The following is a 22,341-nucleotide window of genomic DNA, read 5'->3' as shown; positions in this document are numbered from 1 at the left end:
GGGGTCCATCGATAATTCCTGCTAATCAGGCAAGTTGCAACTAAAATATATCCTCTTGTTCTACTAAGGTAAAATCATCTCTTCGCCTTCCCTCAGTAGCTTACCCCATGCTGCAATGCACCTTTCCTCTGAGGCTCCTGTGATAGAGTGCAAAAAGTGCTTGCGCAGCTCTTTTGTGTCAAGATTACACAGCAATCAGTATGCCGCCTATTGATTTATGTGAAGATGCTCATCTTGCTGTGGAAAAGGAAATCAAGAACAATGAGCCTACTTTGAGGTCCTACTGTTTATAAAGAAAGTCAAACAAAACACAACTACAAACAGGCACCTAGACCTGGAATACAAAGCGAAACAGTTTTACTTAGCTTCTGAGTCTTATTATGCCTGCCATGAGGTAGCAAGTTGGCATAATTTAAATATCAGAGGACCTTGTTTTGAAATTCCATGACCATATTTGGTTTCCCAGTGTAGGTGTCCAACTTGCCAACAGATGTTGCCCGGCATTTTACCCATTAAACTCTATGATCTCCATAACCATTTAATAATAAGATTGGACCAGATAAGATCAGAGAGCAGATTTTCATTCTGCACAGAGATCCTGCCGGCTTTTCAACAGCAAAGTGAATTTATGGAGTAAAAGCCTCTGAAACTGTCCATAAAAACAGAGCTATAAGCAATATTCTGCAGTCAGTTCTCAAGAATAAAGAGTTTGGAGAAAAAGGCAGCACTGCAGCCATATGGACAGTCTCACCTGAAAGATGAAAAACTGAAAATGTGGAAACTGATCACTTAAAGTAATTGGTAACTATCCTTTTAAGTGAAAAATACTTTGGTTGCCCTTGGTTTGGCATCAATCATTCATTCAGTAATTGCTTACTGAGCACCTATATTTGGTGCTCAATAAACATATACAATTACCTAAAAGGTCTCTTCTAGGTAGTAGGGATTCACGTGTGAACAAAAATTCCTGTCCTGACGAAGCTTATATTTCGTTGACTTCTATGTTTCTACCATAAACCATGTACTGGCCTAGCTCGGGCTCCTGAGGGAGTGAGAAAGTCACCCTTTAGGTTACTGAACTGCTGATAAATGCCCTGCTATATCCTGTTGTTAAAAAAATAACATGGTCTTTTAAAATACGGTGGGTTAATATTTATCACTCTGCTTCTTGGCTTCCCAAGCAGGACAGATTTTTGTACTTCAGTCTGAGCCACACAACTTCATTTTGTTGAATGTCTGTGTGATCGACAGATAATTTTTATTACTCATCAGAGCATTTTTCAATCGAATTTTGGAACTCTGTTGCTTCTGATTTTACTGAGAAAACAGAAACAAAAAGAGAACTTTCACAAATCCCTCCAACACACTCACCCATTACCTGCAGCCGTGCTGTTACCTGTCTTCACCCCTTACTAGGTGGTGCCCATCCAAACCAACCCTTCCATCTGTACCCAGAATCTCCCACCCCTTTCCCACTTACCCAGCGACATTACCACAGCAATTCTCCCCTCTTTGCATCATCAATTCTCCCCCTTTTGCTGTGTCATTCCCATTACCACACAAATGTGCTATTCTTTCCTCCACTTAAAAAAACTCTTGACCCTACATTTTCTCTTGGCTTGCACCCATTTATTTGTTTCCCTTTACAGGTATCTCTAATTCCCACTTTCCCATTCCTTGAACCCACTTTACCCTGATTTTCACCCTACTCACTCCACCAAAACTGGTCTTGTCAAATGACCAATGACCTCCTTGTGGCTAAATCTGATGTTCAATTCTCTGTCTTCTCCCTACTTGGTCACCAATTGATGCAATCACTCTCTTTTCTTTGAAATGCTTTCTTCACCTGGCTTCCTCATTCTCCAGGTTTTATTTCCTCAGTAGCTACCACTTCTCAGGTTCCTTTGCTGGCTCTTCCTCATTTTTCTCCCGTCTCAACGCTATAAACCTCAGGACTCAACCTTCAACCTCTTCTCTTTATCTACACTCACTCCCAGGTGAATTTATTCAGTTCATGGCTTCACATACTATCTAGAGTCTTATGATTTCTGAACTTGTATTTCCAGTCTGAATTCCGGACTCATCTCCAACTGCCTACTCAACATCCCCATTTAGATGTTTACCTTAACCATTTAGATCACAAACTTAAATCCAAAATTTAACTCCTATCTTCCACTTGAAACCTGCTCCCGTGAAGTCTTCCCATCTCAGTGAATGGCAGTTCCACTCCTCCAGTTACTCAGGCCAAAAATTTTGGTATCACCTTTGATCTCTCTCTTTTTATCACACCCTGCATCTAATCCATCAGCAAATGCTGTTAGCTCTACCCTCAAGAGAGGTCCAGAATCTGACCACTTCTCCCTGCCTCTGTTGTGACCACACTGGCCAGGCCACCATCATCACCAGCCTGGGTCATGCCACCAGCTATGCAAATATGTAGACCACTCCTCTCCCACCTACAGCCTGTCTCGAAAGTGCCACTGCCTCTAGCACAAGGCACACTGAACATGATTTAGACTCTCTCAATGTTTCTGTGGGTATTATCAACGTTAATTGTCATATCACTTTCACGTCCATGGGCGCCATGAAAAGGTGAAGCACTCTGTTTTGAACCTGCAGGTACCCCAGATAGATATACTGTTGTATGGTTTTAGAGTTCTTCTGATTCTTGTTGCCACTGGCTGTCACACTGATGGGATCTATGGGGCAGCATACGCCTTGTATATGTGTACTGCCCACAGCCACATGGCTGCGGGGTAAGTGGACCCTGTGCACCCCACCATGCCAGGAGTTCTGGTGGGCACTGTATCTGCCTACCCAGAGGAGATGGCACCTTTCTCTTTGCACCAACGTGTCTTCTGCTCATCACATCCTGTACCTATAGAGCTGTCCACACTTGAGGGGTGTGTGTGCTTTTTCTAACTGGCCTGCTCAGAGCAGGGAGCCTTTTGTAAACTGCTTAGAGACACTGAATAGGCCAGTAGCAGACCTGGCCATCACTGTGCACACAGGAGTCTACCCCAACTCAGAACTCTGCCCAGCCCCTGCTCCAAACAGATCACATTTGCTGCTTCTAAATTCTTTATGGGCTGGAAAACCAGGCAACCTAATTTATTTGAATTTTGTATACGATCAAAGTAAACAGACTCTTATAAAGAGTCTAAGAAATTGTATGATTAAGTGCCTGAACTTTGAACACTGACCTTCTAGCATCTATTTGGCTGCTCAAAAGTCGTCTGGACTTTGGATCTTGGTTCTGTTCTAGACTTCTGGATATTGGACTTCCAGATAAATGGAAGTTTATGGGATTGCAATTATATGCAAATACAGATTGCCAGAAAGTGCTTTATTAATCTCTCAAGCTGACTACATGAACATTTTTTCAGGATATTCACATTCGAGCAATCCTTTATATAAAGACAATTTACTTGAACCCCACACTAAAAATGTGCTTGAAACCACTCTAATCCTATTTTCTAATATTCTCACTCAGCACTTGCCACTGTCTCTTCGTGTCTGTGGTTTCATTTGAATGTGAGCTCAGATATCTCCTCATTAGCTACCACACTATCCTATGAGACAAGGGAAAAAAGCCATCTGCTCCCATTTCTTGATGTAGAAAGTTGGGGACAGATAAACACATATAACTCATAAAATGTCAGCATTTAATAAGGGAGTAGGAATATTAAAATATTTAAATTGGTGTATAGAAACTAAAATTTAACAATAAGTTAAAGAGTGAGTCAGAAAGAGTCTCGGACAAGCATTTTTTAAATTTCTGGACTGGTTAGGTTAAGGTTAAAAAAGAGAGAAGGGGAGTTCACAGCACATCACAAAATACTTAATATTATTTTCTTCAGGTGGCTTTTTTTTGGAGCACAGGCTCCGGACGTGCAGGCTCAGCGGCCATGGCTCACGGGCCCAGCCGCTCTGCGGCATGTGGGATCTTCCCGGACCGGAGCACAAACCCGTGTCCCCTGCATTGCAGGCGGACTCTCAACCACTGCACCACCAGGGAAGCCCGGACTTTAAGAATTTTAATAAGAAGCCCCACGCTGATCATATCCAATACAAGTTATTCAACTACAGGTTCGTCCACATTTGTGATCCACATTTGCAAGAACTTGAACGGAAATAGTCATATAAGACTCTAAATAGTTTTACTAAAAACAAATAACCAAAAGCATGTACTGGGGCTGCTGAGAGACAGGAAGCAGTGCTCAGGAGAGGTGCTTGGCGGAGGCTGCGATCCAAGGTGATTATATGCTGAATGTCACTGGCTATACCACTCATTTGGGGCTGGTCTCCCAGAGCCACGCGGTGAAATGAGAGAGTTGGATTAATTTTTAGTGTGGTTGATGATTATGCACCAGTGAAGCATGTGGTGATACTTCCCAGGGCATTTAAGTTCTTCCTCCTAAAGCATAACACTATCTTATCCAGTTCTATTTATTTTTCTTAAGTGTCTGTGACTTGCAGAGCATTAAGACACCAAAACATATGTTTCCAAAGCCTGTTCTCATTTCTCACCTTCAGTTAGACTTTCAAGGTCAGAGCTGTTTGTGGCTATCCACTTAATTGGACTTAAAATAAAAGGCAGCAGGAAACAGCAGATTTGTAATGGCCCTTCAAAGTAAGCACCAAACGAGCAGCCTGGCACATCTGAACCTATTTAAATAAATCAGCCTCTTGTTCAGGGCCCCCAAACTCCATCCACCCTGCCACTAGTCCCTGTGCAGCTGTAGCAAGCTAGCAGCAAGAGAGAGGATGTTTCCTGAACCCCTTGGAAAACCACTGGAGCTTTGAACCAATTGTGCATTTTTGTACACAGCAGGATCGCATGGCTAAGTTCTCTTTAACCTCGGAGTGTGCTCATTAATTAGGTTTGTGCAATTACTGTTCATGCCAGGCAATGACAGAGTAGATCGTTACTAGTATTGTTATTATGTACTCTATGTAGCTCCATATACTTACAAACCTTTGTTCAAAATGGATGCAAACGTTCCTAGGACCTGGAGTGGGAGAGGTTATATGTTTTGGGACAGGGTGGGTAGATGGGCAGGATTGGCCCACAGCCAAGATGTATAAAGCTAAGTGCCAAGGTTCAAACAGCAACATGGGCGAAGTTCACATCTGGGAAAGAAGGACCGTGATCCAACTGCTTTCTTGACAATGCTTCTGGATAATACGTAGGGAAAGGGATTTGACGACAAGAAACTCTCTTAGATAATACAGAGAAGAATCCGGAGTTGGTTAAAAAGGGTGATGTAGCAACTAGACAACAAACATCCAATGTTCAAGTAGATTCACGTTCCCAGGTTCTCTATAATCAATAAGTCCTGAACCTCAAACAACCCCTAAATCTTCCTCCAGTCCTTAGCTTCAAGGGCATCAAGCTTTCCAAGACCAAGTCAAGGAAACAGGCAGCTTTCGGGTTGATCCAAAGGTTCCAAATCACTCTAGGTATAAGCAGATGCGTAGAGAACAATAGGGAACAGCTTGGAGACCCAGTCCCAGTTGAGGAGCTGCCCCATCTATGGAGCATATTCCTTATTCCACAGAACAGAAAATATTTGCAAATCATATATACGTTCTTGCCCCCAGAATATATAAAGAACTCTTAAATTCAACAGTAAGGCAAATAACCCAATTTTTAAGTGGGCAAAGGATTTGAACAGACATATCTTCAAAGAAGATATACAAGTAGCCAATAAGCTCATGAAAAAGATGTTCAACATCATCATCCTTCAAGAAAATGCAAATCAAAATCACAATGAGATACTACGCCACATCCACTAGGGTGGCTATAATCAAAAAGACATATAACAGCAAATGCTGGCAAAGATGTAGAGAAATTGGAACCTTCATACCTTGCTGGTAGGAATGCAAAATAGTACAGACACTTTGGAAAACAGCTTGGCAGTTCCTTAAAATGTTAAACGTATGGTGAGCATATGACCCAGCAATTCTACTCCTAAGTGTATACCAAAGAGAATTGAAAACATATATCCACACAAAAACTTGTAGGCAAATGTTCATAGCAGCATTACTTATAATGGCCAAAAAGTGGAACTAACCCAAATGTCCATTAACTGATGAATGGATAAATAAAATATAGTATATCCATACAATGGAATATTTGGCCATAAAAAGGCAACAACATGGATGAACTTTGAAAACATTATGCTAACTGAAAGAAGCCAGACACAAAAGGCCACATATTGTATGATTCCCATTGATCTGAAATGTCCACCATAGGCAAATCTATAGCAACAGAAGGAAGATTGGTGGCTACCAGGGATGGGGACGGAAAGAGGGATGAGGAGTGATTATTAACAGATACAGGTTTCTTTTTGGTGGTGATGAACATGTTCTAAGTATAGTGGTGATGATTTTACAACTCTGAATATACGAAAAACCAGTGAATTCCACATTGAGGATGAATTCTATGATAAGTGAATTATATCTCAAAAAAACTGTTATAAAAAGTCAATAGAGGACTTCCCTGATAGCGCAGTGGTTAAGAATCCGCCTGCCAATGCAGGGGACATGGGTTCGAGCCCTGGTCTGGGAAGATCCCACGTGCCACGGAGTAACTAAGCCCGTGCGCCGCAACTACTGAGCCCGCGCACCTAGAGCCCGTGCTCTGCAACAAGAGAAGCCACCACAATGAGAAGCCCACGCACTGCAACGAAGAGTAGCCCCCGCTCACCACAACTAGAGAAAGGCCACGCACAGCAATGAAGACCCAACACAGCCAAAAATAAATTAAAAAAAAAAACCAAAATCGTAAAACATAAAGTCAATAGAGAGAAACACTACATAATGCTACACGGTAAGGAGAGCTACTTCGAGGCCACAGCTGGAGTGATCTGGCCTTTAGAATTGACGGCCCTTACCTGCCCTGACAGCCACACTTCCAACCTGAGGAGACTGGAGAATGTCTAATGAATTCTGTTTCTCAAGTCAGATATTTGTTGTTTGCTCCTTGACTTTAATACATAAGCAACTCTGTTTTGTGAATGATTCAGGCCCAGACTTTTGATCGTGAACACTCATCAGCACCATTATCAATTTCTGAAGGGTATTCAGTGCCCTTTTCCCTTCTACCCTAGATACCAAGCGAGACACCAAATACCGCAGGTGGGATTGGTTAGTTCCTGAGGCAAAGGGAGTGATTTGATCCAAGGCAGAAAACACAGATGCTGGCAAACCAACATAAGGCCCAGCCACGACTGGATGGAGATGTGACAAGCTAAGACTGAACACTGACGATGTATACAAGAAAAGAGCAAATACATTTACAGGACAGTGACAGGGGACCTCGAGAGAACTTCGTGGTTGAGCAAGGTTCAGTTTCCAAACAGGGAAACTACTTCTCTCCTAAACCCTCTGCAAGAACAGAAGGAAAGCAGGTTCAAGTCCAAACACTGAGGATTTGACTATTAGCTAGGGATCAGTTGGGGAATTGCTCCTTCATCTGGCTGTTTGGGAGGCAGAGAGAAGAGGGCCTAGGGAGTGAGGCAAGGTCCTGAAATGACAGGAGGGCAGCCTAACAGCATATGGGAGGGACTCAGAGGAAAAGAGACCAGGAATAGAATATATGTGGGTGAGTGGGACCGTATTCTGCTAATCACTTTTCCTGCGTGATTGCATCAAAATTCACAGCCTTTCTCGGAGGGAAGTGCTATTATTTTTTCTTAATCTATGGATAAGCAAACATAAGCCCAGAGAGGTTCGGTAACTTGCCCAAGATCACACAGCAAGGAGGGTCACACTCTATCTCAGTCTTAAATAATAATTCTATTGTGTTAACCCTTAAACAGCATCCTCCCTCTCAGGAAACAAAGTCACAGGTTCCTAGAACACATGCACCAATACTCAGTGCCTACCGCATGCCTAAAATAATAAAGTGGCTCAACATCTTTTTCATTGCTATCAGGTGACAGGGAAAAATAAAACTGACTTAGCCTACAAGTGGTTAGGGCAACAGATGACAGTTTAAGTGGGAGGAATGGGGCTGCTGAAGGGGAAACCTCTATTTCTACTTGCAACCTCCTTGCCCAGCTCAATGTCCATCAAGCAGTAAAAGAGAAAGTACAGAGCACCAGCAACTTTGACCCTTTCTAAGAACATCCTATGGACAGGTGAAGAAGCCTTCATTACCCCTTCAAAGGAACTAATCTCCTTTCATTGGTCTTCTTAACTGGAAAAGTACTCTGAAGGTGGTAATTTCAGGGCTTCATTACCTGACCACCTCTTCTGTTGGTCAGTCCATAATTAGGGACATATATTTGTTTCTTTCCCATTAACAGAGAGGCACAGAATTGTCAGAGCTGGTGGGGACCCTGGAGATAAACTAGCCCCTTCATTTTCAGAGGAGACACTTGGGGCAAAGTACCTGGACTAGGGTTAGACTGCCAGTGTGTGGGATGAAAGGGACTCCATCTCTCCAGGTTTGGTTCCTGCCAGTGCAGGATTCTGAGTGCATCGTTTAAAGCTGTAAACATGGCATTAATATAGTCTGGTGCCCAGACCCCTTCCAAACCCATCAGCTTTTACCAGGACAAGAACCGTGTCTGCATCATTTGGTTTACAAATCCAATTCTTCATAAAAAGGTAACCAACTTAATTGAAATGCAGCGTCAGCCTTCTTGGCAAGGTTCTGCTTCTTTCTGACTCCATATCTCCCTGTTTCATCCACATTTCTTTCCCACCCGATGACAAGCTCATTGGGAACCAAGGATGAGTCTAGGCTCAGGGAGCACATCATGCTTTGATCTGCACCTTCCTTACCCTGCAATCAGTCTCTGTCAGAGCCAGAGGGCGTAAGAAGCAAAGCCACCACCGGCTTAAAGGGCACCTTTGTGGAATTAAGAAAAGGCACCCTTTCCCCTGGGCAGACACAGTCCCACACCAAAGCACACAGCTTGTCCAGTAGAGTGATGTCTGGATTTCTGTCCCTATTTGCCCCCTTGGTCAGTACATTAGCATAGCCTTGAAGAGCAGCCCCACTAAGAGGAAGAAGGAAGAAAAAGGAATTTCTAAAAGTACTATTTTTTAAAACTTAGGTCACAATCCATTGGTGGGTCATGAAATTATTTTAGGGTTGAAACTAGCATTTTTAACAGAGTAGAAAATACTATATATATATATATATATATATGCCTCACACTTAGATTTTATTTTTATATGTATATGTAAACATATACATATGTATGTATATGTGCATGGGTATGTGTATATACTGAATTGAGATGTAAAATATATTTTTTAGTGGGGGTCATGGTAAAAAATATTTAAAAGTCACTGACTTAACACAGCCTAATATGAAATGTGCATCTAACTTGGAGGCTTGCTTTGTCTTTATTCCCAACTGTCCAGTAGGAAGCAACAAGAAAACTAGAATGCATTTAGGAGTCAGACAGACCCAAGTTCAAATGCGGTTTACCACTAAATCTGGACCTTAGGCAATCATTTATGTTTTCTGGTCCTCAGGTTCCTGATCTGCCAGTGGAGATGGTACCTGTTTCAGAACGTTGCTGTGGTAAAGATCGGGTATTAAGCACACGTCCAGTTCTCAGATCTCTCTCTTCTCTCGACTTTGGAGAGACCAGCAGAGACCAGTGATCCAGGGACACACATGCAGCTGCCACTGAGGGTTTCCACTGCCAGAAGCCACAAAGCTGAGGAGGTGTAGAGTCCTGCAGTAAACTTTAAATGATTTTCTCCTGTGCAAGTTGTTCTCCTGTCTGTATGGAAGAACTGCCTCCCAAAGCATGCTTAAACAAAAATTACTGTTTAGCCAAGTCAATTAAATCATTTAAGCGAAAATACTACAGGTAAGCCAGGTTAGGAAAAGAGTTTGGTGTTGTGGTTATGGTGAGAATCTGGTCTTCTGTTTTAGGTAAATGTGTTAGATTTTAGTTTGGCATGGTTAGAGTATTCCACATAGTAAGGATGAGAGCCGCTGAGGACAGAAATGACAAGCTAAAGTAATCTTTTAGGTCATGTGGGTCAAATCTCCCATTTTCCAGATCTGGAGATAGGGTCCTAGGACGTACAGGGTCCACCAAAGTCATGTGGTTGGGGGGCACACCCCATCCCTTGGGAACATCATTTCTTAACTCCTGGGTCACAAGGCCTCCTTCTTTAGAATAATTCATCTTTTAAAACAAAAATTGCAACAACTTCCTGCCTTGATTTAGGTGTGGAAATGTGGGCAAGTATGAGAGCTAAAGTTAGGGTTTCTCAGCATATGTTTGTAAGAGATTTTTGAGTCATCACAGCAAACTTTAAAAATGACACAAAAGACACATAGGAAATTGGCAATCTATAAATGAAAATTTGAATTCTCAAAAAACATATTTTCAACCTCCCAATTAATCAATGAAATGCAAATTAAAACAATGTAATGTTTCACCTATGAAATTGGAAAACATTAAAAATGATAATAGTCCACACTACCAAGGATGTAGCAACCTAGCAGAAACTTTAAAAGGCTCATAAACTTTGTTCCAGAATTTCTGCTTCTCCAAAATAAAAAATTCATGTGTAAGGCTGCTGGCTGTAGCATTTTTTAGAGTAGTGAAATATAATATGAAGATAACTTTCTATTTTATGATAATGCTAAACAGTGAATAACCGTTTTGAAAAACAGTTAATGATCTGAGGAAATGCTCATAATAAACCAAGTTAAAAAGTTAAAATGGTATATATTCAATATAAGTTTAAAGTTGTGCATATCCAATATCATTCAAACTTATTTAGATATATAGGTACATATGTGCATATGTGTGTGTGTGTGTGTGTGTGTGTGAGTGAAAGTCTGGAAGAATAAATGCAAAAATGTTCATAGTTATTTCTGGATGGTGCAATGGAGAGATTATAGGCTATTTAAATTTTTTTGTATTTTGATGTGTTTTTATAATCTTGTACAATGAATATATTACTTTAAGTATCTGGTAAAAATATTATTTAAAAGGCAAATCTACAATTTAAACTTTCTGTTAGAATTGCCTTTTACATTTGATTTGACTCAAAATTTGCCATTGGTAGGATCTGTTGATAAGGAGTTTTATTACAACGTCAGGCTATATTAAACATTCTGAAAGTATACAATTAAAACACGTATTATCACCCGTTGTTATATGCATTATCATTTGACAAATCCAAAGTCTAAAACATAATTTTTGGCAGTATGATGATTAAACATTCAGAGAAATCATTTTCACTATATACACCTCAAATTATTGGATACTATATTCTTTGATATATTTTAAAATTACCCAACTATATTAGTGAGGAAGCAGGGATTTCTTAGAACCTAGAACACCAACTAAGCACAAATCCAGAGGGGTCTGTGTTGCTTTGCCTCTGAGGTATTTGCCATTCCCCAGTGGTCAGAAACTGGGATTATGGAAGCTACAAACATGAGGCCTGATAGGGAGGAGGTACTTCAGGGGCCTCCACTCCCAATAAGCTAGAAATCCTGAAGGGTGGACACTCTTAGTGGGTGAATAAGGAAAAACAAATCTGCCTACCAAAGGGAAATAGTAGAATGTGCCTATTTTGGCCTTAGTTTTGAGTGGTACTGAAAAAAAGAGCAAGAAAAAAGAGTCTCCCTTAAGAATTTCTAAGCACAGCCTCACTCCTGGCTTTGGAGTCTGAATTCACTCTACATGGGTAGAAAAAAGTCAGACATTTAGGTTAGAATGGTTCCAGGTTGGCTGGGCTCCCGGGAACTTGAGAGAAGAGCAAACAAGTCCTCTCTGTTGGGATACACTTAGAACCGAGGCCTCAGTGACTCCCTACAGGTCAAGTTCCAAGAAATATGAGTTCAAAGTTTTAAAACAGGGCTTCCCTGGTGGCGCAGTGGTCGAGAGCCCACCTGCCGATGCAGGGAACACGGGTTCGTGCCCCGGTCCGGGAAGATCCCACATGCCGCAGAGTGGCTGGGCCCATGAGCCATGGCCACTGAGCCTGCGTGTCCGGAGCCTGCGCTCCGCAACGGGAGAGGCCACAACAGTGAGAGGCCCGCGTACAGCAAAAAAAAAAAAGTTTTAAAAGAAATCACTAAATACATAAGAAAGCAACCCCACATGAAACATAAAACAACACAACTAGATCTGCAAGGACACTAACACTAGAAATACCAATTATGAATTATAAATATAAATATACTTAATATGTTTAGAATAAGAAAAGAAGGCATTAAATAATAGAAGAAGAAGAAACAGTGAAAATCAACCTGACAGTGGTGAAAAGGAGCCACAAAACCTAGAAATGAAAAATATAATAATTACAATTAGAAACTAAACAGATGAGCACCAGAGCAGATTAGACAAAATTGAAGAGAAAATCAGAAAGTAGAAAGCAGATATAAAGAAATGATCAGCAAGAAGAACACAGAAAAAGATGAGTAGTTAAAAGACATGAAGAACAGGTTGAGATGGTATAACATATATCCAATCAGAATTCTAGAAGATTATGGGAAGAATGAGGTAGAGGCCAAATTGGTGGAAGGCACTAATCCGCAAATTCAGGAAGTCTAATGAATCACAAATAGGGGATAATTAAGTGAGAAAATCACACCTGTCATGGCATCAGGAAAATGCCGAACACCAAAAACAAAGAGAAAACCTTATAAAGTAGTCAAAGAGAAGAGACAAACTTCTTACAAAGGAGCAACATTCACACCAGCAGCAGTCTTTTAAATGGCAAAAGTGGAAGTCAGAGACAGTAGAATTATTATTTCAAAGTGGAATGAGAAAATAACTTTCTACCCACCAAAGCTATCCTTCAAGAACAAAAGTAAAATAGATCTGTAAGCGAATAAAAATCAGGAGCAGATACTATTAACAGATTCTTGCTAAAGGAACTTATAAAGAATGTTAGTCAGTACAAGAAAAAGTCTTAGAGAAAAGGTCTGATATGAGAAAAGAAATGAGGAGAAAAACTGGTAAAAATGTGGATACTTCTAAAAACATTGATGGCATAATGTCTAATTTGTAGGATTTAAAAAGTGAAGATTATACCTCAATAAAGCTGTTATAAAACATCAAGGTAGAACTTAAATTGTAGACTTCAAATCATTTACATTGGGGGACAGGAGACTGAGTTAAAATGCTCTAAGGCCCTTAAGATGTTTAGCATGAGTGTAAAGATATTAGCTTTACACTCTGTTGAGTTAAATATACACATTAAAATTTTTAGGGTAAACAGTGAAAGACTAGAAATAAGATGTATAAATTCCAAACTACTAATGGGAAAAGCAGATTTAGAAAAAAATCAATCAGAAACAAAAGCAAAAAAAAGTTATAAAAAATAGAAAGTTTAAAATAGCATGATAGAAAAGAATCCAAATATAATAGTAATCACAATCAATGTAAATAAACTAAACTTTCCAGCTAAAAGATAATGGTTGTCAAACTGAATTAAACAAAATGCTGCTATATTCTGTTTACTAGAGACTTACCTAAAACAAAAGGAGGTTGAAAATAGAAGAATGAAGAAACTAAACCAGTCAAATCCACACAGATGTTCTTGACTCATCTTTGAGCAACTTAACAATCTCATTCCTTGTTAAAGTTAAAATACAAATTATCTGGTTCTAGGAAAAAAAAGGGGGAGAAGGGAGGCGAAAAGGAGAGAGGAAGAAAGGAGACAGGAAGGGAAGTGGTGATAAGTCCTCACTCTCAACATTGCCAGGATTCACAAAGTTTAGGTCATCTCTTGCTGGAGGAACCAGAGTAGCTAAGGGGAACAGCCATGGGCAATCTGCCCTCTGTGTATTAAAATCCACTGGGCTTTCTGAGTCTCTCAAAGGGCCTCCTTCACTCTTTGAATCATATGCAGTAACTGAAGGGTTTGCTTTTAACATAAGTAGAGGGAAACAAAACAAGGAAAATAGCACCATGCTGTATCCCTAGATCAACAAACAGACTTGTGATACTGTGATTTATAAGAAATATATATATTTGGTCATTCAGATGACCAAAATATATTTCTCATATATATTTGGTCTTGGTTCACAGTTCCGGGCTCCTGGCTCTCAAAACCCCTGGAATTTCCTAAGTGTGGACAGTGATAAAGGTGTTGTTTGTTATGTTAATGAGGCAACTTTAGGAAAGCACCTAAGGATGGGGGCTGGTTGCCAATGGAGCCAACTGTGTGATTAAAGGGTGGGACTGAGGAGAGAGGGGCTGGAGGTCAAATCAATCGCCAGTGGCCAATGATTTAATCAACCATACCCACGTAATGAAGCCTCCATAAAAACCCCCAAAATGGCAGAGTTCAGAGTTGGTGAACACCTGGAGGTGCTGGGAGAGTGGTGCCTGGAGAGGGCACGGAAGCTCCATGCCTTTCCCCGTGCCTCACCCTAGGCATCTCTTCCAGCCAGCTGCTCCTGAGTTACATCCTTTTATAAGAAACCAGCGATCTAGTGTGTGAAATGTTTCTCTTAGTTTTGAGAGATCCTCTGGCAAATTCACTGAACCCGAGGAGGGGTCACTGGAACCTCTGACTTACAGCCAGTAGGTCAGAATTAACGGTAACAACCTGGACTTGTGACCTGCATGGGGAGTGGGGGCAGTCTTGTAGGACTGAACCCTTAACTTGTGGAAAACTGATGTTCTCTCTGGGTGGACAGTGTCAGAATTGAGTTAAATTCTTGGACACCCTGCTGGTGTCTGAAAATTTCTTGGTGTTGGGAGGGAAGCACCCGCTACCTGACCCCCTACACGTTTGAATTGGGTCCAGGAACTCAAAAGAATGCTACAATCACAGGCATCTAGTCAGTTAAGAATTTTAGTGCCTATATTTTCTTTCTTTTGAGGACAGAGAGTTTCCAAGTCTATCAAGTAATACTCACTATAAGGACGATCTCACTGAAATCTGTACATTAATTTTACTAATTTACATACTAGGTATGGAGGGGAAACAAAGGTTGAATTTATAACATATTCTTTGCATTAAGAAGGCTTGGGACTATACATTTGTATTTATATAATTGTTTATGGTTTAGCATCTTACCAGAAATACTTCACTTTATGAAGAATATTTTATAATATTGTTTCAATTTCGATTTTCCCATGATCATTAATAACAATTTGCATTGCAAACACTCTGCTGGCAAGCAACTTTTCAGGAACACACAAAATGAATAAAGCAAGGCACACCTAAATTACTAAGTAGCCTGCCTTCAACTATCCAGCTTTAAGCATCTTTATTTAGACCATTCCCTTCATTTGAACTGGGCTGACATGCTGTCAGATTACAGTGCCAAGTCTAAGAAGAAGTTAAATACCATGGACAGCTGCTTTCTAGGCCAATGACAGCCTAGCACCATAGCAGATCAGGGGACCTCAGCAGGCAGGCCAGGCACACTGCAAAACATGCCAGATGCCCTGAAACTCCATTGCTTCACATCCTGCAGGATTCAAATTAATTCCTAACCAGCTCTGGAGAGGTTTTTGGAAGATAGTCCCAATCATTTATAAATAAAAATACCCTTAAAACAAAAACCTCTGCTTAGCATAGATATTTCTAAACCACAGTCTACAAAATAAACTTTCAGGACAACAAAGGCATTTGAAGGTTTCCTTGGAGTTTATAATAATGTCTTCCCTGCATATGTTCACTGTATATGAAATTAGGCTTAAAAATATTATAATATGACAAATATCACATGCCCCTAAGGGAGACGACAGCCTGCTTAAACTCAGTGATTCACTGGCATGAACTACAATCTTCAAGGAATATTTTGAAATTCTCAAATTGGAAATAATTTATCCTGATTCACTTTTCATTTAAGAACAAAAGATGAAAGGAAAGGAACTAACACTTAGTGAACAACCCACAAGGACTATGTTAGCTGCTTAACATTCATTTCTTCATTTAGTAATTTTCCCAACTTTATGAAGTAGGTATTATTATTTTCATTTTCCTAATTAGGGAAATGAGGCTCATGAGTTTATGGGACTTCTCTGAGGTCACAAGTTTTATTATACGCCTGGGCTAACACCTTTTTTCCCTGAATCAAAGCCCAGGATCTCCTTACCGTGTCATGACACTACACGACATTTTTTTAAACAATAATATTATCACTAAAAGACGCAATAAAAATATCAAATTAAAAAACCAAACACCAGGTGGAACAGTTAAATAAAATGGGAAACTATTACTTTAAATATGAGAAAAATGTTTGTATTTTCTATTTTTTCATGCTCCACAGTTGCCCCATCATCAATAATGAAACCAAATTAAGATTTTCAACTGGTCCATGAAACAAGCAGTTTCAAAGATATTTCACTGTCTACAGCCCAGCAGAATTGATGAGTTTTTAGTAAGAACCATTGATGACTTGTATAAAAATATCTAAAATATGTTTCCTCCACTTTCCCATACTCCCCTCTTCCATAATTGTGCAATTAAGACAATGAGGTAGCTTTGCCTAAAAATATGCTTAGTATTTTGCTTCCTAAACTCTTGTACAGCACATTCCTCTCTATGAAGACTCCATTGAGGGCTGTCTTTGGCTTAGGGTCTTTTTCTGAGTGTTCTGATGATGTTAGAAGCACTGACTTAGGTAGGAAAGGTGGAGTATACAGCCAGAAATCGACTTTGCAGATCAGAGAACAAGACAGCCAAGCTCAAAGACTCATCCCTCCTTGAGACACCTTATGTTCAGTGCCTAGAGAGCAAAATCTCCGTAAGATTCTGAAGTCAGATATCTGATAAAGACCAACTGCTGAAAAAATTTTTTTCCAACAATTATTCAAAAGTGAAATTGGCAAGGTAAAATTTCCTAAAGGAAATCACACATCCTTATGTACTGTTCCACCTAAAAATATCTGCGTTCCAGCACACCGAACAAGACTTAGCTATGTTAAAAAATTCTGGTCCCATGATAATTTATAGTTCAATCTAGTTACTGAATGACAAAATAAATAATAATGATTAAGTGGAATAAACTAAAGCTATTTGGTGCTCAAAGGAAAATAATAAAATGAACATATTTTGGAGGTAAATCAGAAACAGGAGATATAGTCATGAATATAATTTGGTTTCTTTTTTAATTAGGTAAATCCAGAATTCCAAAATTTTTAAAATGCACAATATTAAGCATAGCAAAAATTATGGATATGAGTAACAACTTTAAGGAATGCCAGCCTAAGTTATTGACTTTTAAATTACCATTAAAATGACATGACAGTCACCTAATATAGTAGGTAAAAATCCTGCAAGAGCTGATTTAATGAGTGACTTATAATTTATTAAAAACCTTCTGTAAACCGTATTTAAAAGGTTATTACTAAATGCACAAAACCACCTCCTTCCTCCCTATTAGAAGACAAAATCCCCCTGCAGTCTTCAATACACCATTGGACTGCTCTGCAAATTCCTTTTTCATACACGTTGCCAACATAACCTTTAGCCGAGTCTGTGCCTAAGTTAATAAAGTTCCACTGCGGCACACCAAAACGAAAAAGTACTGAGTTCTCAAAAAGACTTTTTATCTTTGATGGGCCCAGGATATTTATGAGACACCCAATCATTCCCTTGCCTCTAAAAAACAGGCCTTTCCCTTGGCAACTGTTTAGCATTCTAATTGGAATATACACATAGACGACTAATGCAAACCACTGAAACTTGTAGCCAGTCTTGAGGAGATGGCTTGAGGGATCATCCTTTGGGCTACAAAATTAGATCAGGGACTGGGCTCCAGTGATGACCCTGTCTTACGCCCTCAAGGATACAGACTCAGTATCACATCTGAATGCTTATTTGCCACGATTTTTTTTTTTTTTACTACAGTTTCTAACAACCAACCGTACACTGAGTGATACGTTAGAAAAAATACAGTATAGAACATTTCTTTTTTGCATGGAATAAATAGAAATATTACTAGTGGTTTTTTTGTCTGTGCTTTGCTTCTGTTTCACGGCTGCTACAAAAATGATGGATGGTCATCAAACTTGAACATAAAGGAATTATGCTAAATTAATATCATTTTTTTCTTCATTCTGGACAAAACAGCTCACCCTCCACTCAACATCCGTTTTTTGCATACATGAGAATTTCCCCAGATGCAAGTATGAAAAATCTGCATATGTATTTTGTTTTACTGTTTAAAGTCACATTCCGAGACGACATTCCAATGTTAGGATATAGATCAGAATGGCATTACTCTACTTAACAGAAAATTTTATTGATGTGGCCCATAGATTATTTTTAATAATTAATCTATATTTTTGCAGATCAATTTCTTCTAAGCTCTTTACCAACTTGCTTGCTACCTAAGTGGTAGGATGGCCATTAAAATGTCATTAAAACTCCCTCAAATCCTACCATAAAAAATATTTTGGGTCATGTTTATCATGGCGTGCAAAATGGGCCCTCGAGCTACAGAGGCAGGCAGCATGGCTTGCCACTGACTCTTTCACATATCCCGATCGGTGCCTGGTCGAGTGGTCTGAAGCACTATTGTGTGCATCAAGAAGAATGGCTATGACCCATTCTAACGACCAGTCCTGCTAGGCCCTAGGCTGCTGACTTAAAGATCCAGCTCTGCTGACACAAACTTTCTTCGCTAAGCACCTTTAAAGAGATGGTTCTTGATAACTGTCACATGTTCATTTAAATCGAAAAAGCCCTGCAACTTGCAAGGCACACACACACACTTTCCCATGAAAATAAAACGGCTCACAAAAATAAGAAAATAAGCGACAAATAACTGCTGAGCCTGCTCTGAGAAGATTATGTAACCTATATTTATAAATGTTTTACTCTGAGGCAAGTAGCTTGACAACTTAGTAGACATTCCCCAGAATACCCCCCAAATTATTTTTTCCACTGTCATGTTGGTCTGGCTGTCAAAGAAATGCATAAAGCACCCTGCTATTCATTACAGCCCCAAACACCATCCCATTTAAAAAGTGGCAGATCTAAAAAACATAAGAGTTCCGAGCTATGGTCAAGAAGACATTAAATAAACAACCATCACCACCAACCTTTGCTTGGGCCTCTGGTGCTGTCACCTTGACGACTTTGTTGCGGTTTATCATTTGCTTCACCCATCTTTCTACTTGGACGTTGAATTTCATGAAAACCACATAGCCAAAGTAAGCTGTTAAGAGAAGCAAGCTTTCCCACCACATGATAAAGTTATCCAGGAAAAATATGATCAGCATGATCAAGTCAATGATGTAGAAGGACACATCCCGAAAGAGTGGCCACCATGTCAGGTTTAAGATTTCTCTGGAAAACAGAGCACACATGCCAATGACAAAGAGGATGTTGAACACCGCTGAGCCCACGATTGTGCCAATGCCAACATTGCTGTGAGCGATAAATACCCCTATGAGAGATGTGAAAAGTTCTGGGGCTGAGCCCCCGGCAGCCATAAAGGTGGCTCCAGCCACGTCATCAGAGATGCCCAGTTTTTCAGTGATGACAGTCAAAGAGGGAACAAAGAACTCATCGCAGACAATGGCTAAGGCTATGAACATGTAGATCATTCCAATGACATGGAGAATGATGGCACCTTTTCTTCGCTGCTCGAGGGAAAAGATGTCTCTTGGGTAGTCTCCTTGGGCATGAACTGTACTATTCTCAGATTTGCCTTCCTGAGAAACAGGTGGCTGTGGAGTATAATCTCGAATCTTGTCATTTAAATCTAAGAGAGTTCTTTGACGGTAATCGTGTGCTACCCTGGGGCCACTTGCACCACTGGCCTCTCCTGTGCTCGGTGTCTCTGTCTCAGAAAAGGCATTGATTGAAAACGGAACAGTGCTAATGGCTACCAGGCCCATGAAAAGGCCTAAGATTCGAATCAACTTCAGTTTTTTTCTGACATTATAATGTCTCCTGCAGCCAGACGGTGACTTATCTGAACACCATTTCTCAAGGAAAGATATGGTGGTGGTGCTTTGGTGCAGCTCCATCCTGGGTCTTCTGGTGGATGTGGTGGTCTTCGAATTGTACACTCAACCAGATGGTTCTTTCATACTTTTCCTCACTTTACAGTTAACAGTGCTTCTGGGGTGCTTCCACAATCAGAGATTCTTAGGCTTCACATGAAATATTTTCAACATTTATGCTTAAATAAAAATAAAAACAAGGATATGTGAATCGTAAAATCATGTCTTTTTTACAAAACAACTTGGCAGATATGAAAAAATCCTATCCTGTAGCCATGTGACCTTGGGTTAAGTTCCTTAATTTTTCTGTGCCTCAGTTTCCCCATTTCAAAAATTAGGACAATTACAGCACCTACCACCAAGTGCTGCTTTGAGGATGAGTTAAAATACATGAAGCATTAAGAGTAGGACGTGACACATACTAGGCACTTATGATAGTATATGTACAAAGGCAAACATTTTGGTAAATCCAATGTTAGACATAGACTATATATTTGTGTCTGTTAAATACAAAAATTTTATAGATGTAGATGGAAATCTATGTTTATCCCACCTTAACTCATGTAACAAATAACCTCCCAGGGCTAAAAAAGGCATCACTTCCTTTAGAATTATCTACGTATTTGACAACCAAAAACCACTGTCTTTTCTTTTGGTCCAATTATATAATTCCAGTTGCAGGCACACTTTTCTGATTAATCTATCACTTGGCAAGGGCTGAGTGTTGGAGGAGACAGCACTCTTTTCCTGCACACATAAAGATCTCAGGATCCTATTTTTCGTGGAAAGCCCCTCCTATAGCAAATGCAGAAAAGTAGCCCTTTAAAAATTTAAGTTTACAAAAGAATGTTCTGATGACACGAACAAACTGTCTTCCCTAAATATCTAGACACTGTATTCAGCTAAAGCTTATTTTAAAAAACAACCTTTAGTCGTATTTAAAATAGACAACTTAGTAAAGCAAACAACTTCTAACAAGTAGGCTACTTCAAGATATCCAATGTGTATTTCATAAACAATATGCAAGTTGCAGTGATACCTCTGTCCACAAAATTTGCCAAAAATAGCCCTGACACGACTCTCTAGTAGGTTAGATACCCAAGCAGTTTTCATTCTCTGTCTCCACAGAGAAGGGTAAAATACCCACACATGACAGCTGATATTCCGAAGGTTCCCCTTTTTAATTTTCTTTAAAAAACAGTTTTGTTTTGGGGTTTTGGTTTTTTCTTGTATCAACGATTTCATTTTAGAGGCATTCGCTGAGATCATCTCAGGTGTAAAATAAGCTAATTAAACACACGCCAGTGACACACTGAGATTAGCTGGAACTCAGGTTTGCAGAGGGAGCCCAAATCAAACCAGGCTGAGATGCTGTTACTCCTGAGATAAACCTAACCCAGCACAGAGATTCCCGGCTGGCCTGACAGATGTCTATGCTTAGCGTGAACGATTAAGCGACTCACTGCGCTCAGGAGATTGTCACAAAGCTCGGCCGGGGCAAACGTCAGGGACAGACTCAACTCCCAGGGTGCGCTATCGGCTCCAGCCTGAGCCGGGCTCGACCTGCAAAACCCACCGCTCCGCCGGCGAAGTGCACCCCCAGCCGCGCCCCAACTTTGCCGTGTGTGGTCCCAAACTTTCCCTGGTGGGTTCATAGGAAAATAAAACTGAAGGACAGACGCCCCACTAGCGAGCCAGAGGCTGGGATGCAGTTTGAGGAGGGGCTTGGCCGGCATCTTCCCGAATCGTTGGTGAGTAGGTGGGGAAGAGGAGCGCCCCTCTTCGCGCCTTCCCCGACTGCAGGCCCTGCCCAGCGCCCCCTACCCCGAGCCGGAAGCAGGGGCGGTTGGGGTGGGAGAAGTCGGGGCTCGGAAACCCCGCCCGGGAGCGGAGAGAGTTGGCTAACTCCTTTCGGGGCCTGGGGCACCACGTCCACCGCGGAGCTACCTGTGAGCCTGCAGCGGGATGCGCGCAACCGGGATACGGGGACAACGACTACTGCGGCCACCAAGCCTGGCGGCTGGCCGGGGCTCGACCGCCCGCACTTACCGGGATCCGCCAGGAGAACGCGCACACGGCGGGGGCCCGAGCGCGGCCCGCCGCTCCGGTCCTCCGCTTTCTCCGGCCCTCCGCCTCCTCGCTCCGAGGCCCGGGCTGCGTGCGGCTCGCACTCGCCGCCGCTCTCGCCGTCCGGGACTGGGCTGGGGAGGAGACTGAGCCGCCGCGAGCCCCGCGCGCCGCCTCTGGTGCTGCCGGGCCCCCTCCGGCCCCTCCCTCTCGCCTTCGCGCGGGGAGCGTGGCCGCAGGGCGCTCTGCTCCCGCGCTCTCTGCTCCACGCCTCCTGGGCGCAGAGGCGACGCCGGCAGCCGTCCCTTCGCAGATTTCTCTGCAGTGAGGACGGGGGTCAGGATTTGCAGGC

The 22,341-nt window shown here is 41.2% G+C and overlaps 1 protein-coding gene across 3 annotated transcripts in view; it reads right to left on the bottom strand.

Moving 5' to 3' along the window:
• Positions 1 to 20,008, bottom strand: part of SLC24A2 (solute carrier family 24 member 2) — a 241,650-nt gene extending 221,642 nt beyond the window's left edge. For 2 of the 3 annotated variants that reach the window (XM_029201494.1, XM_029201495.1), the window contains exon 1: positions 19,014 to 20,008. In XM_029201494.1, coding sequence (XP_029057327.1) covers positions 19,014 to 19,946 — 933 coding nt within the window. In that variant the 5' untranslated portion in view covers positions 19,947 to 20,008. The remainder of the gene's footprint in view (positions 1 to 19,013) is intronic. The other variant, XM_029201492.1, reaches the window with a different exon arrangement.
• Positions 20,009 to 22,341: the final 2,333 nt, after the last annotated feature.

This window comes from Monodon monoceros, unplaced genomic scaffold (assembly GCF_005190385.1).
Source record: "Monodon monoceros isolate NGI ecotype Baffin Bay Population unplaced genomic scaffold, NGI_Narwhal_1 Super_Scaffold_5, whole genome shotgun sequence".
NCBI classification, from domain to species: domain Eukaryota; kingdom Metazoa; phylum Chordata; class Mammalia; order Artiodactyla; family Monodontidae; genus Monodon; species Monodon monoceros.
The sequence above is the reverse complement of the archived record's forward strand: the minus strand, read 5'-3'. Positions and strand labels throughout refer to the sequence as shown.